This window comes from Cololabis saira, chromosome 22, assembly GCF_033807715.1.
Source record: "Cololabis saira isolate AMF1-May2022 chromosome 22, fColSai1.1, whole genome shotgun sequence".
NCBI classification, from domain to species: Eukaryota; Metazoa; Chordata; class Actinopteri; order Beloniformes; family Belonidae; genus Cololabis; species Cololabis saira.
Genome location: NC_084608.1, coordinates 24536119 through 24555060, shown reverse-complemented (window position 1 = coordinate 24555060; position 18942 = coordinate 24536119). Strand labels below are relative to the sequence as shown.

The window sequence follows — 18942 nt, the reverse complement described above, 5'->3', positions numbered from 1 at the left end:
AGGTTGTAACTAGGGATGGGCGGTATCGGAAATTTATCACGATAATTTCTGGCATTTAACCCGATAACGATAAAAAAAAATACCAATTCAACTCCATCTTTTTACCTATAAATCTATCACCACATTCAGTCTTTGGAGCCCCAAAAACACTGCTCTAAAAGAATACTAAATGCTACTAAACTACACCAAATAAATGTAATTAATAAAAACCAATTAAATTAGTACACCTGTACTGCAAAACTGTAATTACTCAAATGAAACAAGTTTGAAATGTAAGAACAGATTCAACATTTATTCAAACTGTATGGCTTAAACAGTGGGATAACAGTGCAAACAGCAAAAGTACCATTGTCCTTCAAGTTTTCTTAGCTTATAAAATCACAAAGTAGAAAACAATACAACTTGATAAATAAAGAAACAGGACAAAGAAATAAAAGTTCACTGAAAATAAAATCCAATCAGTGATGACCTCTTCTAATATAAATAAAATGTGCATAATTTGCACATTTTAATTTGCACATTTTTCAGAACCATAAATCAGCTTTACACAAAAACGTCATGAACGGGAATTTATCGTTTTTACCGCGAGATGACAAATTCTTACCGTGGGGAATTTCTTTGACGGTATATCGTGAACGGTAAAATATCGCCCATTCCTAGTTGTAACAGAGGCATAGCTTTGGCAGAAGTGCCGTGTGAAAAGGCTGCATGGAAAGGCGTTAGAAAAAACGCGGGAATAGCTGCACGGTCTCTGCAGAGGTTTAACGCAACCAGAAAAATTGTCGGGATGCTTGAAAGCTCAGCCAAAGCACTTAGTCAAGGGACGAGCAAGGCAACGTTGCTGCAGAAAGAAAATACCACCAGATTTGCAACTTCATTGCTTGAAGAGATGGAGACTGGTTAGACCGAACTGGGGCAGGAATCAAATCAACAAAGCCTGTTGCCTTGCCTAGCAACCTACAGGAGCCACAACATGCGGAAGCGTGCCAGCGGTAAGACTCTGTGCCAGCAGTGACAGTAAGACTTTGATCCAGACTGCTCTGTGTGTCCAACTGACTGAATAAAGTACGACGTGGACCATGAAGTTCAGGAAAAGTATCATCTTCAGATTTCAGAACAGTGTTTAAGCATGCACTGGGGAGGAAATTGGTGCGTTTCCACTAGCGGGAGTTCTGGGTAGACTTTTTCGGGGCCAGGCCGTTTGGGGGTGTCTCCATTACCAGGAACTGCCCTGTAAAAGTGGCCCCAGGAACCTTTACGGGGTGAAAAACGGCCCTGTAGTGGGAGAGGTGCTCATGTTGGCCAACAGGAACCTCCTGGCGGGGGGGCCGCTGCTGATCGGGATTTCTAAATTACGTTCAGCACTCTCATGTGAACATAAATCATGTTACCACAAATCATTTAAGCATGTGGACCGGAGACATTTTGCCACAAATTAAATGAAGTCATTTTTTTCATTTTTAGCCTTTTTTTTAAATATGCAGTCTCTATGTAAAAGTGGTTCAAATTTACAAAAACATGTCATCTTGTTTCTTTTATTGTTTGTAAAGCAAATAAAATGGAAATAAATGTGAAAATGTAAGGCAGCTTCCTTTGCAGGGAGGGAATTAGGAGGAAGAGCCCAAGCACAGCAGAGAGGGAGGGGGAGGAGCCTTCAGGTTGGATTTGTTCATATTTTCCGGCTCAGTCCTCTTCTACCAAACTTCTACATTAAAATTGTAAATATAATTGTAATTGCCAATGTAAATTGCAGGACTAACCCGTTACTTTTATATTACTTGTAATATACATGTACATGTGAGGTCAAATTGGATAATTTTAATAATATTTTTTGTTGGCCTTCATGCTTTTGAAGCAATAGCAATCTTAATGTACTTAATGCACTGTAATCACATTGAAACCCCTTAAACTGATTTAAAATAACAAAAAACATATTGTATATTGTAAAAAAGTATAAAAACCATTAAGAATCAAAGAGATTTACTGTTCTCCATTTGTTTTCAATGCAAAGAAGAAGGCCAACTCAAAGAATTAAATCAAGACATGCTTTCATATTTGAGCGAGCAAAAGGCCCTATGCCCCATAATCTCTCTCCCCTGACCTCCACAACCCCCTGGGCCTTGACTCTCACCCTTTTCCCTCCTTGCCCTCCCCTCTCACTGCCCAAATCTCTCCCTCTCAGTGCGAAAGAGGAGCTAGGATCAAAGGCCATAAACCATGGCAGTGATTTCTGGTGATTGATTAGAAGCAGAGGTTGAGAAGCAGCAACTCTCTACCCTCCGCTCTTCCCACCCTCCGGTGCCGTGCACATATTCTCCCAGGGCTCTCGTAAATAACTCAGGCTTTGAGTGTGAAAAGAGTTGCCACAATTGGCAGACAGAGTCCAGAATCACATCCGTGCTGAAGCGGCTAGGCCAGTTTTTCCTGCCTCTTCTTCTTGGATGGCAGGGAGAGTGGGGGTGTCAGTTGATAAGAACCATTTGTTGTGTTGCTTGGATCTGGGGAGGGACAGTGTAATCCCCTCGTCCTGGTCTGTGCTCAAAGCTGGAGGAAAAGAGCAGAGGAGAGGAGGAGGAATTGATTTTCGGAGCGAGGGCACGCCGAGAATTGAACTCAGATGTGTAGCAGAGACAGGGTTTGAAAGAAACATTCGACTTGCGGGGAAACAAATGTCTGTTGCTTACAGCAGAGGGCCTGCACAATTTGAACTTGAGCAAGCCCTTCTAATGTTAATCAATTGCATAGTTGTCTTTCACTATCCTCCCCCGCCCCCTCCCCCTCCCCCCTGTCCCGAGCACAACTCCGCCCGGAGGCCCGATGACAAGCAAGTGGGTCCTGTAAAGGCATTTTAATAGGCCGCGGCCACTCAGCGGCACTGAGATGAACACGTGCGCAAAAGCCCTCCAAATCTACGCGTTTGCACTGCAGCACTTGCACCTCTTTCAGCCTCGGCAGCCCGGCCTCGTCTCACCTGGAGCTGTAAGCCTAATGATGTTGGGAGTGTGGGCCTCGCAGCGACAGCTCCAGTCCCGGGGTGATGTGTCTCATGTCAGACTTTGCGCCAGACAGACTCCAATCAGGAAAAAGGGGGTTGGCGGTGGGGTGCGCTGGGCGTTCTTCATCGTAGCTGGAGCCAAGCCAGAAGTAAAAGTGTAATTCTCCAACGGTTTTTGTCTTTCCTCTGTGGTATTTACAAAGCCATCGGGGTGCGTTTCTGACTGTCATGGAGTATCTCATTACGCCCCCTTAAAAGCTTTTTATCAATCCACGTGCTTTAAGAAATATACACATCACACTCCAGACTGTACACACTAGGGATGGGCGGTATGGACTAAAAAAGGTATCACGATAATTTCTGGCATTTATCTTCCTTTCTTTCTTTCTTTCTTTCTTTCTTTCTTTCTTTCTTTCTTTCTTCTTTCTTTCTTTCTTTCTTTCTTTCTTTCTTTCTTTCTTCTTTCTTTCTTTCTTTCTTTCTTTCTTTCTTTCTTTCTTTTCTTTCTTTCTTTCTTTCTGGCTCATTTCCTTCCTTCCTTCTTTCCTCCTGCCCTTGTTTTCTCCCTTCCTTCTCCCCTTTCCTTCCTTCCTTCCTTCCTTCCTTCCTTCCTTCCTTCCTTCCTTCCTTCCTTCCTTCCTTCCTTCCTTCCTTCCTTCCTTCCTTCCTTCCTTCCTTCCTTCCTTCCTTCCTTCCTTCCTTCTTTCCTTCCTTCCTTCCTTCCTTCCTTCCTTCCTTCCTTCCTTCCTTCCTTCCTTCCTTCCTTCCTTCCTCTTTTCTCCCTTCCTTCCTTCTTTCCTTGTTTTCTTCCTTCCTTCCTTCCTTCCTTCCTTCCTTCCTTCCTTCCTTCCTTCCTTCCTTCTTCCCTTCCTCTTTTCTCCCTTCCTTCCTTCTTCCCTTCCTCTTTTCTCCCTTCCTTCCTTCTTTCCTTGTTTTCTCCCTTCCTTCCTTCTTTCCTTGTTTTCTCCCTTCCTTCCTTCCTTCCTTCCTTCCTTCCTTCCTTCCTTCCTTCCTTCCTTCCTTCCTTCCTTCCTTCCTTCCTTCCTTCCTTCCTTCCTTCCTTCCTCTTTTCTCCCTTCCTTCCTTCTTTCCTTGTTTTCTTCCTTCCTTCCTTCCTTCCTTCCTTCCTTCCTTCCTTCCTTCCTTCCTTCCTTCCTTCCTTCCTTCCTTCCTTCCTTCCTTCCTTCCTTCCTTCCTTCCTTCCTTCCTTCCTCTTTTCTCCCTTCCTTCCTTCTTTCCTTGTTTTCTTCCTTCCTTCCTTCCTTCCTTCCTTCCTTCCTTCCTTCCTTCCTTCCTTCCTTCCTTCCTTCCTTCCTTCCTTCCTTCCTTCCTTCCTTCCTTCCTTCCTTCCTTCCTTCCTTCCTTCCTTCACGTACGTTGTGCGTGGATTTAACACAGAACCATAAATCAACTTTACACAAAAACGTCATCAACGGGAATTTATCGTTTTTACCGCGAGATGACAAATTCTTACCGTGGGGAATTTTTTTGACGGTTTATCGTGAACGGTAAAATATCGCCCATTCCTAGTACACACTCAATCATGCATGTATGCAGGCGCTCTCATTAATACCGACTCTGCTTAATGGCACCAAATTGTACACACACACTTGGTGCAGCTGCAGGATGGGCCACCGTTATTAACTGTTCGGCGACCTCATGACTTCATCTTCAACACTGTCAGAGGCGGCCCACATAATGTCTCTGCTCGGCTCAATGGGCTCTTTGTTCTGGCTTGGCTCTGGAGCAGCTCAGCATGGAGCTGCGTGAGTCCAACAGTCCCACTGCGGCTCAGGGGGGAGGGAGAGGTATGGATATAGGGAGGTAGTTGATGGAGAGACGGAAGGGAATTTGTGGGAGACGGATAAGACGAGATGGAGGGAGATTGAGGAGATTTGGGAGAGACATGGGAACGGGAGAGAGCACCTAAAAACAGGGGATGTGAGCAGGGGAGAGTTGTAGGAAGAAGGGGAGAATAACATGCCGGAGGTGGGATGTAAATGTGAAAGAAGGAGGGGTAAAGATGCGGAGGGAAACCAAAGCAACAGGATTGCATCAGAAATGAATCGCAAAAGTAGTACTCAGTGATTTTTAAACAACTCTGTCTTTAAGAAGAGCAGCAGATCATGAAGGCATCACACCAGCTGAACCGCAGCAGCCTTTCCTTGTGCCCAAGGCTGGATTAGTGAAATAGCAATGCGGAGATTAGAAAGGGAGGTGAGCAGAGTTGGAGAGAGGCAGATTCCACTGCTGGGAGTGACAGGAGAGGTCACACATGACGGGAGGTTTTCACTGAGGGGACAGCAACAGGAGGGGAGTGGTGAAGCAGGAGGTATGATGGGTAAAAGACGGGGATAAAAGAAAAATGAGCATCAAGTAGTAGGCTGTACTTTATATGGTCATGCAAAAAGTCATATTGCTGCGGTATAGAGATGTAGTTTGCTGTTTAACTGAGACTTTCTACATTACAGTTACACTGCAAAAAAAGACAAATTTTAATTTCATTCAGCTCCTTTAAACTTGTGAGATGCACAGTTTTTCCAAAATATTAGATTTAACATTAATATTGTAGAATATGCAATACAGCAGTCCATTCTTATAACTTCTGACAGTAAACACAGAGTGAAAAAAAGTTGTCTTTCCTGTTTTCTTCAGTTAAAAAAAAACAAAATAAGTGAACTTTCTCATTTTATGATGGATTAAGTATTCTCCAGCCTCGCTCAATTTAACTGGAGCAAAAGATGAGCTTGATTTGTGTTTTTTTTCTTCATTTCAAATATCAATAACTTTTTTCTGAAGCCACAGTTTTTCTATAGCGTAATAATGTAGTTTTAGGAGCAGTGATAGGATGCTTCATGCACCAGTGCTCCTTTAAATAATGCATGATGCTGCAGAATGTTTAATCAGGATATTTGCTAATCGTTTACACAGATTATTTATGAGAGAGAATTTCATGCTTTTTCAAAAACGTAGAAGCCCCTCAGCGCCCGTTATCCTCAATTACATGTAGAGAAAGTTGACGGGACTTTTACTTCGGGAATCCCCGACCTTTATTCTTAATCTGTTACATCTATATTGCAAACATACGGCTCCTTTCCACTATTACTCATCCCAACTCGTCTTGACTCATCTTGGACGAGTTTCTTTCCCACTACAATCCAGTACCCAGATCAGATAAGTAGGCGGGGTTGGAGCAAAGCTGCTGTGATGTACTTTTGATTTTGTGACACAAACGAAGAAGAAGAAAACAACACCAAAGATGTGCTGCTTGGTCTGTGGCTTGTGTTCAATATCAAGTTAAAAATGAGAGTGAGAGAAGCTTCAAGCAAAGAAGTTTTTACATTTTTCTTTAAGCTCGTCTTGGCGCTGCTGAAAAATCCGTTGGTAGCCGTGAGCAGCTATGGACTGAAAAAGCTCCTGGTAGATCTTGTTGCCCCGTCTAGATCCCTTTGAATTCTCTCCTCAGCCACCAGGTTTATGAACATCTGCACCTCACAGTTGGACCACAGAACAGACTTTTGCACTGCTATTGCTGGTCGAATTAAATGAACAAGAAGCCTTCAGAGTCGCTCTTCAAACCATGTCCACATCCTGACTCAGACGTCTGACTCCCAACCCCCTGACTAATCGATGGCATGTAGTGTGATGACATCAGATACAGCCCGCTTAGAACCTTAGAGTAGTTACAGCATCTAGCATCTACTCGGCACGGGTAGACCCCTAGTGGAAAAACGCCAAACCGAGTCAAGCCTAGTATGTACTACGAATGGGCGATATTTTACCGTTCACGATATACCGTCAAAAAAATTCCCCACGGTAAGAATGTATCATCTCACGGTAAAAACGATAAATTCCCGTTGATGATGTTTTTGTGTAAAGCTGATTTATGGTTCTGTGTTAAATCCACGCACAACGTACGTGAAGGAAGGAAGGAAGGAAGGAAGGAAGGAAGGAAGGAAGGAAGGAAGGAGGGAAGGAAGGAAGGAAGGAAGGAAGGAAGGGAGGGAGAAAACAAGGAAAGAAGGGAGAAAAGAGGAAGAAGGAAGGAGAGAGCAGGAGGAAAGAAGGAAGGAAAGGAAAAAAGAAGGAAGGAAGGAAGGACGGAAAGAAGGAAAGAAGGAAGGAAGGAAGGAAGGGAGGGAGAAAACAAGGAAAGGAGGAAGGAAGGGAGAAAAGAGGAAGGGAAGAAGGAAGGAGAGAGCAGGAGGAAAGAAGGAAGGAAGGGAAAAAGGAAGGAAGGGAGGAAATGAGCCTGAAGAGAAAGAAAGAAAGAAAGAAAGAAAGAAAGAAAGAAAGAAAGAAAGAAAGAAAGAAAGAAAGAAAGAAATGAGCCAGAAAGAAAGAAAGAAAAAAGGATAAATTCCAGTTGATGACGTTTTTGTGTAACAAACATGGCGGATCTGAGAGCGAGATAGATTTATAGTAGAAAAGGTGGAGTTGAATTGGTATTTTTTTTATCGTCATTTTTATCGTTATCGGGATAAATGCCAGAAATTATCGTGATACATTTTTTAGTCCATACCGCCCATCCCTAGTAGGTACTAGTGGAAAAGCGCCATTATAGAGTACGCACTGACTTATGAGGAGGATCTGATTATCTAACCTGTGGCATTTTAAAGAACTGCTCCAGCCACTACTGCACTATACTGTGCAGAACTTTAACTTTAACTTTAGTTCTTCAGTCATTCACAGAGGCATCTATCCAATACTTAATAATTTCCTAGTTTGCCTCCGAGCTGAATCCCCTTCCCAGAAAACAGCAGTTAAATTTGTTTGGCCAACGCAGCAGATCATCTAAATTCCTCCCTTCTGCAAAAACTCTTCATTAATTTGTCAATGTTTGACCTGAATTTTACAGGAGAGTGATGTGAAACACAGCCCGTGTACAAACTAAGCACACACTAGTATTGATATCTCATGCTGGGAGTGAGTGAACCTTTGCTTTTTTACTGCGCAAATGACTGATATGTTTGTAGAAGATTCTTTGCAGATAAACAGAGAAAAAAAAAAGTGTAAACTGATGTTATTTTACACACTTTGTGTGTCAAGTAGTAGAGGTTAAAAAAAGAGAGAAAAAAATACCACTGGAGGTTTGTTTCTCCCCCCTTTTCTCCTACCCAGTGTGACTTAATATGCCTCAGAACAGCCCCTCACTGTGGGAGCAGAGTGAAGGAGTCAGTTGCGTTCTGTTATTTTTATGGCAGTTGGCTTGTAGTTTGGAATTCTGATTGTCATGCTCTCTAGTAAAAAACCTTATGTCCAAATGTGACGGGTTAGAAACTGTAATCATTACCAGCTGCAGCATCAAAGCTCCAGGCGTGCTGTTCATTTAACCCAGATCCGTCACACTCATGTGCAGCCCCTGATTCAACCTGTAATGTAGACATTCAGCAGAATGCATTAGACTGAGACTAATGTAGATTTATGGATAAGAATTAACTCCCAACACCTCTCTACCTGTGATGTGTCAAAGATCACAGATTATATTTGAATATATTTGGCTTGGGTACAGTTGGGTATAAAAAAAAAGGATTTAGAGTGCATAACGTAATTCCTGCAAATAAAACATATCATTACCCAGTGGGGGATTTGTTCGTACAGCTGGGGTTTGATTTAATGTTAACTCGCTTTTCAATTAACATACTGTATATCTTTAATAACCAGCTTTGTTATTTCTTCTCTTAACTATCAACGCAAACAAGTAAGAAACAAAAGAAGTAGCTGAAACTAATAAGTTATGATCAAAGCAAGTGATCGCAAACAGCAGAGCAGGAGCTGCCCAAAGTTCTCAAGTTTTCTTTTAAATCAAACTTAATCGGACAGAAAGAGGCAAAAAAGCCTTTTTCAAGCTGCATTTTTTTCACAATATATCGTTATATTCTAAATTAGTCTACGTTATGCAAGTTTGGAGCCTGGGTGACTTTCAAAAGTGACCTTTTGCGGAAGTTTCACCTCCGTTCACTGAGCCGCGCTCGTAGGTGTGAGAAGTGATCATCGGCGCTGGAGCTGGCAGTGAATTAGAGAGACAGATCTGAACATCCGCAGGCTTAATCACCATGGAAGGCACAGAGAGAGTCCACTCCGGACTTAGACACTCACCAGTCATTGATAAAGTGCTTAGCAGCGGGAAAATTAATGAATCCGGTCTGACTGGTTGGGAGGGAGCGGGGGGGGTCGGAGAAGAGGAGGCGGATGCGCAGGAGGGTAATCCTGTTCCAGCTAAATGGCTGATCCCTCTCATTCCTTAGATATCAAATGTCAAAAGTTAAATTAGCCTGCTAGCCTCAGATATGAGTTAACATGCTTTTAAACGGGCGAGGGGCGGTGAGTCCCGCCTCCTCTGGGATGGCGGGCAGGTGCCTTTGAAGTGTCTAATTATCCAACTCCCACTAAGTACAAGCAAACCATCGTAACAAGGGCATATATGTACCAAATCATTGTGCAAAATGGACTTAAATACCGTATATGTGCACAAACGGTTTTTATTTATTAGCAAATTCAGACACATCCACTCATCCTACTTTATAGAAGAATCATTAAATCAATTCATAACTTTTAAAAGTTGAAATCTTTCTACGATCACAGGTGGGAAACATCCACTCATGCACCATTTTGAATTTTATTTGATACGCTTGAAAATACTGTTTTGTTTTATATTCTTTCCCAACTGTTGGCGCTGCGTTGTTTTGCTTTGGCTGGACATCCATTTCTCTTGGCGAGGCTCTGCTAATCTGAGTGCCACAGACTTGGTCCGGATCGCGCTGGTGTCAGAAGTGGGATTCCAGTGCTGAGGCCCAGTGGAAAGCTGGCCCGCTCCGGTCTGGCGGGCAGTGCTCCCAGTTTCTCCCTTAAAGACCCACTATTCCACCCTGGCAAAAATGTGCCTGCGGTGTAGAATCATTTTATATTGTTGCAGAGGACATAGTAAATGACTAACACGTCACGGCTGGTGATAGCTGGCTCGTGACCATCTGAAGCGGGGCTGATGTGACCTACGGGCCAATCAGAGGCCCTAAAGTGGCATCTCTTGCTTTGAAGCCTCGATCAAACGCATCTCTTGGTGTTGGATTCCTCAAAGAATGAAGGCCAAGATGCCCAATGAATGAGAAACCCTTAAAAGCTGTAACTATCTCAGAAATGCATCAGCGCGCGCTTTAGAGGGGAAGGCTTTCATCCCTCTCACTGCGATGCTCATTGCTCCCTCACAATGTGGCCCTGATGACATGGTCGTGGGGTTTCGGGCTGCTCTATGGTGGGTCTGCGCCCCTAATGGGTGAACTAGGGGCAGGTGGAGGCTCGGGCACGACAAAATCCTGCTGTGAGGCTGATTTGAGGTGAGCGCAGGAGAGAGGGAAGGATTCAAGCAGACTTTGATTTGCCCCTCCCCAGCCTTGGGGCCTGGCGGCGGGGACTGTACCATTTTGAACATTCAGTGTCCCCCCCAAAGACCCCTGGCGGCAGATAGAATAGGCTGTTAAGGAACTGGGGAGTTGGGGCGTGGGCTGCCGATAGCCAAATTGAGACGTGGGAGTCGTCAAATTTGCCTAGATATATATTGGGGAGGGTATTTTTGAGCTCTGTGTGGGAAATCTGCAGCGGATAATAGGCTGCTAACCTGGGGAGGGAACGTCTTTATCTCTCTCTGCAATTTAATCAAACATCCGTCACGAAATGATGGTTAAATAATGCTCCACTGTGGATTCAATCTGCAAAGACAAAATCAGAAATGAAAGCAAGGTTGGAAGGAGTCAAGTCTGCAGGGAAGTGGTTGCTAACTATCCTGCCCTCAGATATCCAAATTATGACCTCGTTCTGCCTTGACATTTAGTTTATTTATCAGGAAGTTGCTCAAAAGTCACCCCTTTTTAACAGAGATACGGGAAGCCCCACTGGGAATCAGTAACCTCTGCATAATACACGACCGAACTCCGTTGTAGCGAAGGCAGCAAGCTCCCCATGGCACCGAGCCTATCGGCCAAGAAGTTGATCAGAAAAATACCTCACACAATTGCACTAATCCCCTGCGCTCTTGTTGTTGGGTTTGGTAGAGTCCCCCTTATTTAAGCCCGCGCTAATCGTGAATGATTCCCTCTGTCTTTAGCATCGATGCCAGGGCCGGTGAATCAGGTACATAAGCCTAAGCTGCTTGGAGAGGTGCTCTTATTAAACTCTAGCCAGCTGCTGGAATTTTTCTTCCCCCCTCGCATTGTTAATTGGGAAGACGTGAGTCTTTCCCTGGAGTTGATTTGCAAGAGAAAGAAAGAAAAAAAAAAAAGGAGCAAGAGATTATTGCACAGGAGGAGAGGAGCTTTGAAGAAGTGTTTTGTGATTTCACTGTATATCCTCCACTCCTCTCCTCCTTGTTCAGTCTCTGTGTGCTCCCCAGCCAAAACCTGTTTGTGCCACACCGCTTTGCTTTGCGAAGGAAGAAGGTGGAACAAGGCATATGTCTGGCTTTGGCTCAGATTACGACAACACCTCCTCTGATTTTAGGCTTTTAGTAATAGCCCTTTGTGCACTCCAGCAGCACGCATGTCCTAGGCTGGAAGGCAAATCCGGATACTTGAGAGTTAAGGACAGTTTGGCTTGTGGGAGAACAACAATTGTTGTTCTTAACCTATGCCTCTGGAAAATACCTTCAAAACAGCAAAGCAAAGAGTTTTGTTCCTCTGTTCCTTTGTATTGACTGGGCACCCTCAGCTTTGCCCCCCTTATCCCCCCGGCTCTTAGCCGTATTGGCCCCACTCCATATCTCATTATCTCTTTCAAAATTTCATTTTGTTATGACGTCCACACACTCTCTTTTAAACTCTGATATTAAAGGCGATGCATATGCATGCTGTGCATTTACCACAGAAGGTATTTGAAGCGCAATCTTACAATAGAGACAGCAGACAGAGGGTGGGGGGAAAACTGGGTTTTAAGATTTAATGAGTGGCTTGCTGGGGGTGAAAGAGGGATAGAAGTGAGTGAGAGCAATAGAGAGTGGGTTTGTAGACGGTCAGAGGGAGAGGAGAGAGAGTTGTGAGGGAGGAAGAATGCAGGAATGGAGCACCAGGTACCATTATAGTGGCAGAGAAAGCTCCTGAAATACTAGAGCCGGGGCGTGTGCTCTGATCAGGACGGCAGTGAGCACAATTACCTTCTTTTCAAATCCTTCAGTGACACTGCGGGAGGAAGGAGGACTTTGAAACTTGAAAGGCAGGAGCTCGCTTTCAACCTCAAACGCAAGCAGGAAAGGGCTCTGAAATTTGTTCAGTGCTCCCCATCCACCATTAGCTTGTTTCTTCCTCTTGCCTCCAGGCATTTAAGCGCTTTTTGAAAAGATGTTAAGAAATTCAATCACCATAGAGAGAGCGGGATAGTTCTTTTTTTCTATTTTTTTTTTTTTTTTCGAGAGGCATGCCTTCCTCTGGTCCACAGAGGACCGGCCTGCTGCTTTTGTGTTCTGGGCTGAATAGACCTGCAGACTGGAAGAGGACTGGATGCAGAAACCATGGGAAAAGAGAAGGAAATAAAAGAGGAATTAAGAATGAGGGAAGAAAGATGGGAAGGGGGCCTGTCGGGCGGATGGTCAGAAGTTAGCGAGGTGTTGAAGGATTGAAGTTTTCAAAGTTGCATTGTTTACCGAGATCTACTAGTAGCCCACTTTTTTGACTGGCGCTCAATATGTTATAACGATACCAAACAATCTCCACCACCACAACACAGAAGGAACAAAAAAATTGAAGAACTGTTCCACCAAAAAGTAGGGATGGGCGATATTTTACCATTCACGATATACCGTCAAAAAAATTCCCCACGGTAAGAATTTGTCATCTCACGGTAAAAATGATAAATTCCCATTGATGACGTTTTTGTGTAAAGCTGATTTATGGTTCTGTGTTAAATCCACGCACAATGTACGTGAAGGAAGGAAGGAAGGAAGGAAGGAAGGAAGGAAGGAAGGAAGGAAGGAAGGAAGGAAGGAAGGAAGGAAGGAAGGAAGGAAGGAAGGAAGGAAGGAAGGAAGGAAATGAGCCAGAAAGAAAGAAAGAAAGAAAGAAATTAGCCAAGAAAGAAAGAAAGAAAGAAAGAATGAAAGAAAGAAATAAATTAGCCAAGAAAGAAAGAAAGAAAGAAAGAATGAAAGAAAGAAAGAAAGAAAGAAAGAAAGAAAGAAAGAAAGAAAGAAATTAGCCAAGAAAGAAAGAAAGAAAGAAAGAAAGAAAGAAATAAATTAGCCAAGAAAGAAAGAAAGAAAGAAAGAAAGAAAGAAAGAAATTAGCCAAGAAAGAAAGAAAGAAAGAAAGAATGAAAGAAAGAAAGAAAGAATGAAAGAAAGAAAGAAAGAAAGAAAGAAAGAAAGAAAGAAAGAAATTAGCCAAGAAAGAAAGAAAGAAAGAAAGAAAGAAAGAAAGAAAGAAAGAAAGAAATTAGCCAAGAAAGAAAGAAAGAAAGAAAGAAAGAAAGAAAGAAAGAAAGAAAGAAATTAGCCAAGAAAGAAAGAAAGAAAGAAAGAAAGAAATTAGCCAAGAAAGAAAGAAAGAAAGAAAGAAAGAAAGAAAGAAAGAAAGAAAGAAAGAAAGAAAGAAAGAAAGAAAGAAATGAGCCAAGAAAGAAAGAAAGAAAGAAAGAAAGAAAGAAAGAAAGAAAGAAAGAAAGAAGAAAGAAAGAAAGAAATTAGCCAAGAAAGAAAGAAAGAAAGAAAGAAAGAAATTAGCCAGAAAGAAAGAAAGAAAGAAAGAAAGAAAGAAAGAAAGAAAGAAAGAAAGAAAGAAAGAAAGAAAGAAAGAAGGATAAATTCCCGTTGATGACGTTTTTGTATTGGTATTTTTTTTATCGTTATCGGGATAAATGCCAGAAATTATCATGATACATTTTTTAGTCCATACCACCCATCCCTACCAAAAAGTCAAGGAGTCAATTGACCTTTGTGCTCCAGAGTGTTTGTTTAACTGTTTAAGGTGGTATGAACTGGAGTGGTGAAGGTGTTGTATTGTAGAACGATGAACCCCCTCCTCTGGGCTGGTCAGGCGGACCGGAGGGGGGATGGGGGGACTGTGACGCTGCTGTGATTGAACTATTTGTCGCTTGACCTCACAAGACATATCTGAGAAGAGGGGGGGGGGGGGGGGGGGGGGGGGGGTGGTCACTATTGAGGAAAAATGTTTAAAAAATACGAAGAAATTGCAAGTAAATAAGAAAAATGTAAAACACAAATCAAATAGTTATTTTTCCTTCACACTTTTAATCCACACTAAGACCCTAGGACTCATTATATTTATAAAACGTCCAATATTTGAGTAAAAGTGGAAAACGTAACACCCCATAAATATTTAGCCGGTCTGCTCTCCTCGCTTTAATGCTCAATTTTTTGGGATGTGAAAGACCTTGCGGTACAAAGCGGCAGCTGTGCTGCACATAGCTACACGCCTCTACCCTTAACAGTGCTTGCTCTCTGCGTAGTTTACAGTCGTGACTTCCTCAATCCGTGTCAGGAGATGAAGCCAATTCCAAAATCCCCTTATGTTAATATTGCGCTTTGCAAGCGCAGACCTATTAATCCAGCTTTAACCGTATAAGTTGCATTATTCCCTTAATAAGATCACTGGCTGTGCAGTATGGGATTAAATACTTATATCATAACTGACAGTGTCATTTCCCGCGGATGAGAGCGACTTGCTTCTCTGCCTGTCAGTTCCACGTTAGAATCCTTGAATCCTTTGCCAGTGCTTCGCCGGGGCACGGCTGGCCCAGACGCAGGTAATGGATGTGGGAGAGTGAGGGGAATAAAAGCAGAACCCTCAAGCTGCTCCTCCTGCTCTCGCCTCTCTCCATCTCACTCCCTCTCCCTTTCTGATCGCTTCTCTTCTTATGTGAAGTGGCAACGCGCTATGGCGGCCCTCTTCTGTGCTTAAGGTAGTGGTCTTTAATCTGGCCCTCTGCTCTGTTTATAATTGGCAGTTGGATGCTGTCGGGTTGCAGTGCATAGTGGGGGTAGGCGCTCGAGCAGCCAGCCTGCTAATTCTACAGAACCTCTGGCGCCAGCGCAGCGGCATTTGCCAGGTTCTCAGTGAGAGACATTAATGCGGGGAAGAACACTGGAGTGTACTGATGACCAGCATCCTTGGAGATGAAATCATATTTACATATGAGCGTGCGGAGCAGGCACAGAGGGCTGCAGCTGAAGAATGAAGCTCACTGGAAAAAGTAAACACACTTGACAAAAGGGCTTCATAGGGGGAACAAAGTAGCGCATTGAGATGTAATCTGTTTACATGCAATCATACATTCTCAGTTTAAATGAATGCTGAAACAAAGTGCTTACTGTAGATTCTTAGCTTAATTAACGCGATTACCCACTTCTTTGGAAGTAAATCAACTCAAAGGAGGGCGGTCAAGCAAAACAAAAGCAATTCCCAGATTTACAGGAAGTTTGCATGTGATGATACCTACTAACAAGGCAAAGTGGTAATTATCTGACAAGTTCGGGCTCTTTGCAGCAGGTCTTGTTGCGCATCCGCCTATGGGTGCTTTTCCTTTTTAAGAGCTCATTGAAGGAGGGGATTATTTAAATGAATCACTCAGTTATTTGCTAAGCTTCATTGCAATTGTACCATTAATTACCTCAGTAAAAACAGAATGTCTTAAATTTTGCACTTGATGTGCCTGTTGCTGCATAGACTCATGGGTTATTGTTTGGGGAAAATAGCGTATTAAGAAAGAGATTCTCCATTCGTTGGGGTTTACTTGAAATGCCACAAGATGTTAAGAGAACATACTGATTGCCGAGCCAAATTATTTTGAATTGACTGGCTGAAACATCATGTTTTTAAGAAAAAACTAAACAAAACACAACAAGAAGACAATTCGGGACATAGCATCCCGCTTTCTGAGTCAGTCTCAATACTATCAAACTACAGAAAAGACTAATACTAGGTCAGAAGGGTAGCTGACCCTTATGCATGTCGGTTCAGAGGCCGTGTCAAGAGTCAAAGGGCACGTCTTTCTGGTGGAGCTCAGCCCTTGAACTCAACTCCACCTTTATCCCCTTAGCATGCCAGGAAACTTTCTACGGAGAACCCACTCGTCCAGCCCCCCCCCCCCCAACCGCTTAGACAGAGAGAGGGAAAAAGATTTAGTTTGAGAACAGAGGGAGAAGGGTAGGGGGGGCCAGAAGAGAATGAAACAGGGTGACGCTTGTTAATGGGCAGCCTGGAATGCGAGCTGAAAGCCTTCCCTCTGCCATGGGAATCCATCTCTAAAAAGAACATACACTCCCTCAGCTGTGTGAAATTAAGAAGCTGGCCCTTTTTGATTCATGGTGTCCATTTGCTCAAACACTCTCTGTCTCTGAACTTCCACATCTGGCACCGTGGACGCCAAACCCTCCTGGCAGATTTACACCCGTAATGCCCGGTAGCTTTCAGGTGCAGAGAGAAGCCGATCTCCCGCTCCTTTCCTCTGCCTATTTTACATCATGTCATGGCAATATGTTCATAAATAAAAAGCAAACAGCTTTTAACATCAGGTTCTCTCTACCTTTCTTTCTTCTTTTTCTCTGTGCCGGTAGAAGACGAGAGTTCAGCCACGCCGTACCACCGCGAGAGGCGCAATGCCATCAGCTCCCAGGCCCCAGCGGCGGGAGCCCCCGAGAGGAGCGTGAACGAGGAGCCCTCCACCTCCTCGGAGGAACGGCCGTCCCTCCTCAAGAAGGACCCGCACGGCTCCCTGCCCCACCTGACCGAGCATGCCCTGCCGTACCGGGGCACGCTGTTCGCCATGGATCCCCGCAACGGCTACCTAGACACACACTACGGTAAGGCCACGTTTACACGTAGCCGGGTATTTACAAAAACGGATATTTTCCCCTCTACGTTTTCAAAAATATCCTCGTTTACACGAACCCGCATGAAAACGCTGTTAAGGTGCTATGAGCATCCAAACCTGCAGGGGGCAGTGTAGCGAGAAGCGTAAAGTCATGCAAGCCAATCGGAATCCCGTGTGAAGCCTGAATAATATGGTTCCGCGTTAAATCGACGGCTTAGCCTACGTACGGTGCATGTCGCCGCGTACCCTACGCCGTAGGCTCTGTGTTGGTGTAACGCAGAACCATAAATCAGCCTGGACTGCAAGTTACTTCCAAGACGGAACGAGAGTCTTTCGTTTGGAGTGACAGAGAAGTGGAGTTACTTTTAAGTGTGACTTTAGAATTTAAAACAGGTAAAATACAAGAAAATATTGACGGTGGCCAAACAAATTGTAAACACAGGTTGCACAAATGTTGCTGGTGACGTTTCTGTCTCATAATGTGACGTTCTGAAGCCTAAATCTCTGTTTTCCTCCGTTTTCCTCCGTTTTCCTCTGTTTAGACGCAAACGTGAAAACAGAGTTTTTGAAAATCTCCACTTTGGCCGGAGTTTTCAGAAATGATCGTTTTTGGGGGCTTTGAGCTTCGTTTTCGTGTAAACGAACGGCCAAAACGCATGAAAACGCCTCCGTTTTTGCTCCGTGTAAACGGGGCCTTAGTCACAAAAACAAAACTTGCAAGTTGATCTTAGAAAGTTAAGAACCCGCACAGCTCAAGGACATGTTTGTAGAACCCCCCCCTCTTTCCCTAAATGCTGAGGCCAGCTTTGCCCCTTTACTGTAGGTGAGAGGCACATGTTAGCTGCTTGATTAAGTCTGACAGATTAGCCCTTCTCGTGGGCTCGCGTCCACGCACACAAACGCACACTTGAGAACACGCGCACGCTCGCCTGTCTTGTTTTGTGCCTGGGAAGTTAGTATGGGGAACGGCCAGCGTAGCTTCTTAATTCCCTCATTAGGGGCCTGTCTGAACACAGTACTCCACTTTCTCTCATCAACACACACTTCAAAGCCCCCAAAGCAGCGCCGAGTCAAACCTCACCACCCCCTGCTCTGCCTCTCTCTCTCCCTGGGACTCGGAGTCGGTGGGAGAGAAAGAGAACGAACAGAGATAAAGCCCTAGAGAGTAAGGTGAGGGAAGAGCTGTGGCGCGATTGAGATGGTGAAGATAATTTGAGACAAAGGTGAGATAAACAGTGGTGGTTAGATAAAAGAGAAGCTGCAAGGTTTTGTTTGGGGGAGAGAACAGGGGGAAAGATGTTTTAAGAGTCTGATTAGGGGGTTAATTTGGCCGGCCGGTGTAGCCGGGACTTGGTCAGCAGTAGAGATGGGCGGTATGGACTAAAAAATGTATCACGATAATGTCTGGCATTTATCCCAATAACGATAAAAATGAGGATAAAAAAAATACCAATTCAACTCCACCTTTGTAACTATAAATCTATCTCGCTCTCAGATCTGCCATGTTTGTTACACAAAAACGTCATCAACGGGAATTTATCTTTCTTTCTTTCTTTCTTTCTTTCTTTCTTTCTTTCTTTCTTTCTTTCTTTCTTTCTTTCTTTCTTTCTTTCTTTCTTTCTTTCCTTCCTTCCTTCCTTCCTTCCTTCCTTCCTTCCTTCCTTCCTTCCTTCCTTCCTTCCTTCCTTCCTTCCTTCCTTCCTTCCTTCCTTCCTTCCTTCCTTCTTTCCTTCCTTCCTTCCTTCCTTCCTTCTTTCCTTCCTTCCTTCCTTCCTTCTTTCCTTGTTTTCTCCCTTCCTTCCTTCCTTCCTTCCTTCCTTCCTTCCTTCCTTCCTTCCTTCCTTCCTTCCTTCCTTCCTTCCTTCCTTCCTTCCTTCCTTCCTTCCTTCCTTCCTTCCTTCCTTCCTTTCTTCCTTCTTTCCTTGTTTTCTCCCTTCCTTCCTTCCTTCATTCCTTCCTTCCTTCCTTCCTTCCTTCCTTCCTTCCCTCCTTCCTTCCTTCCTTCCCTCCTTCCTTCCTTCCTTCCTTGTTTCCTTCCTTCCTTCCTTCTTTCCTCCTGCTCTCTCCTTCCTTCTTCCCTTCCTCTTTTCTCCCTTCCTTCCTTCTTTCCTTCCTTCCTTCTTTCCTTGTTTCCT

The 18942-nt window shown here is 43.9% G+C and overlaps 1 protein-coding gene across 3 annotated transcripts in view; it reads left to right on the top strand.

Moving 5' to 3' along the window:
• The window catches only part of gli3 (GLI family zinc finger 3), a 119015-nt gene that overhangs the window by 26080 nt on the left and 73993 nt on the right, over positions 1 to 18942 (top strand). For 2 of the 3 annotated variants that reach the window (XM_061712985.1, XM_061712983.1), the window contains exon 3: positions 16551 to 16796. In XM_061712985.1, the coding sequence (XP_061568969.1) occupies positions 16551 to 16796 (246 nt within the window). The remainder of the gene's footprint in view (positions 1 to 16550; positions 16797 to 18942) is intronic. The other variant, XM_061712984.1, reaches the window with a different exon arrangement.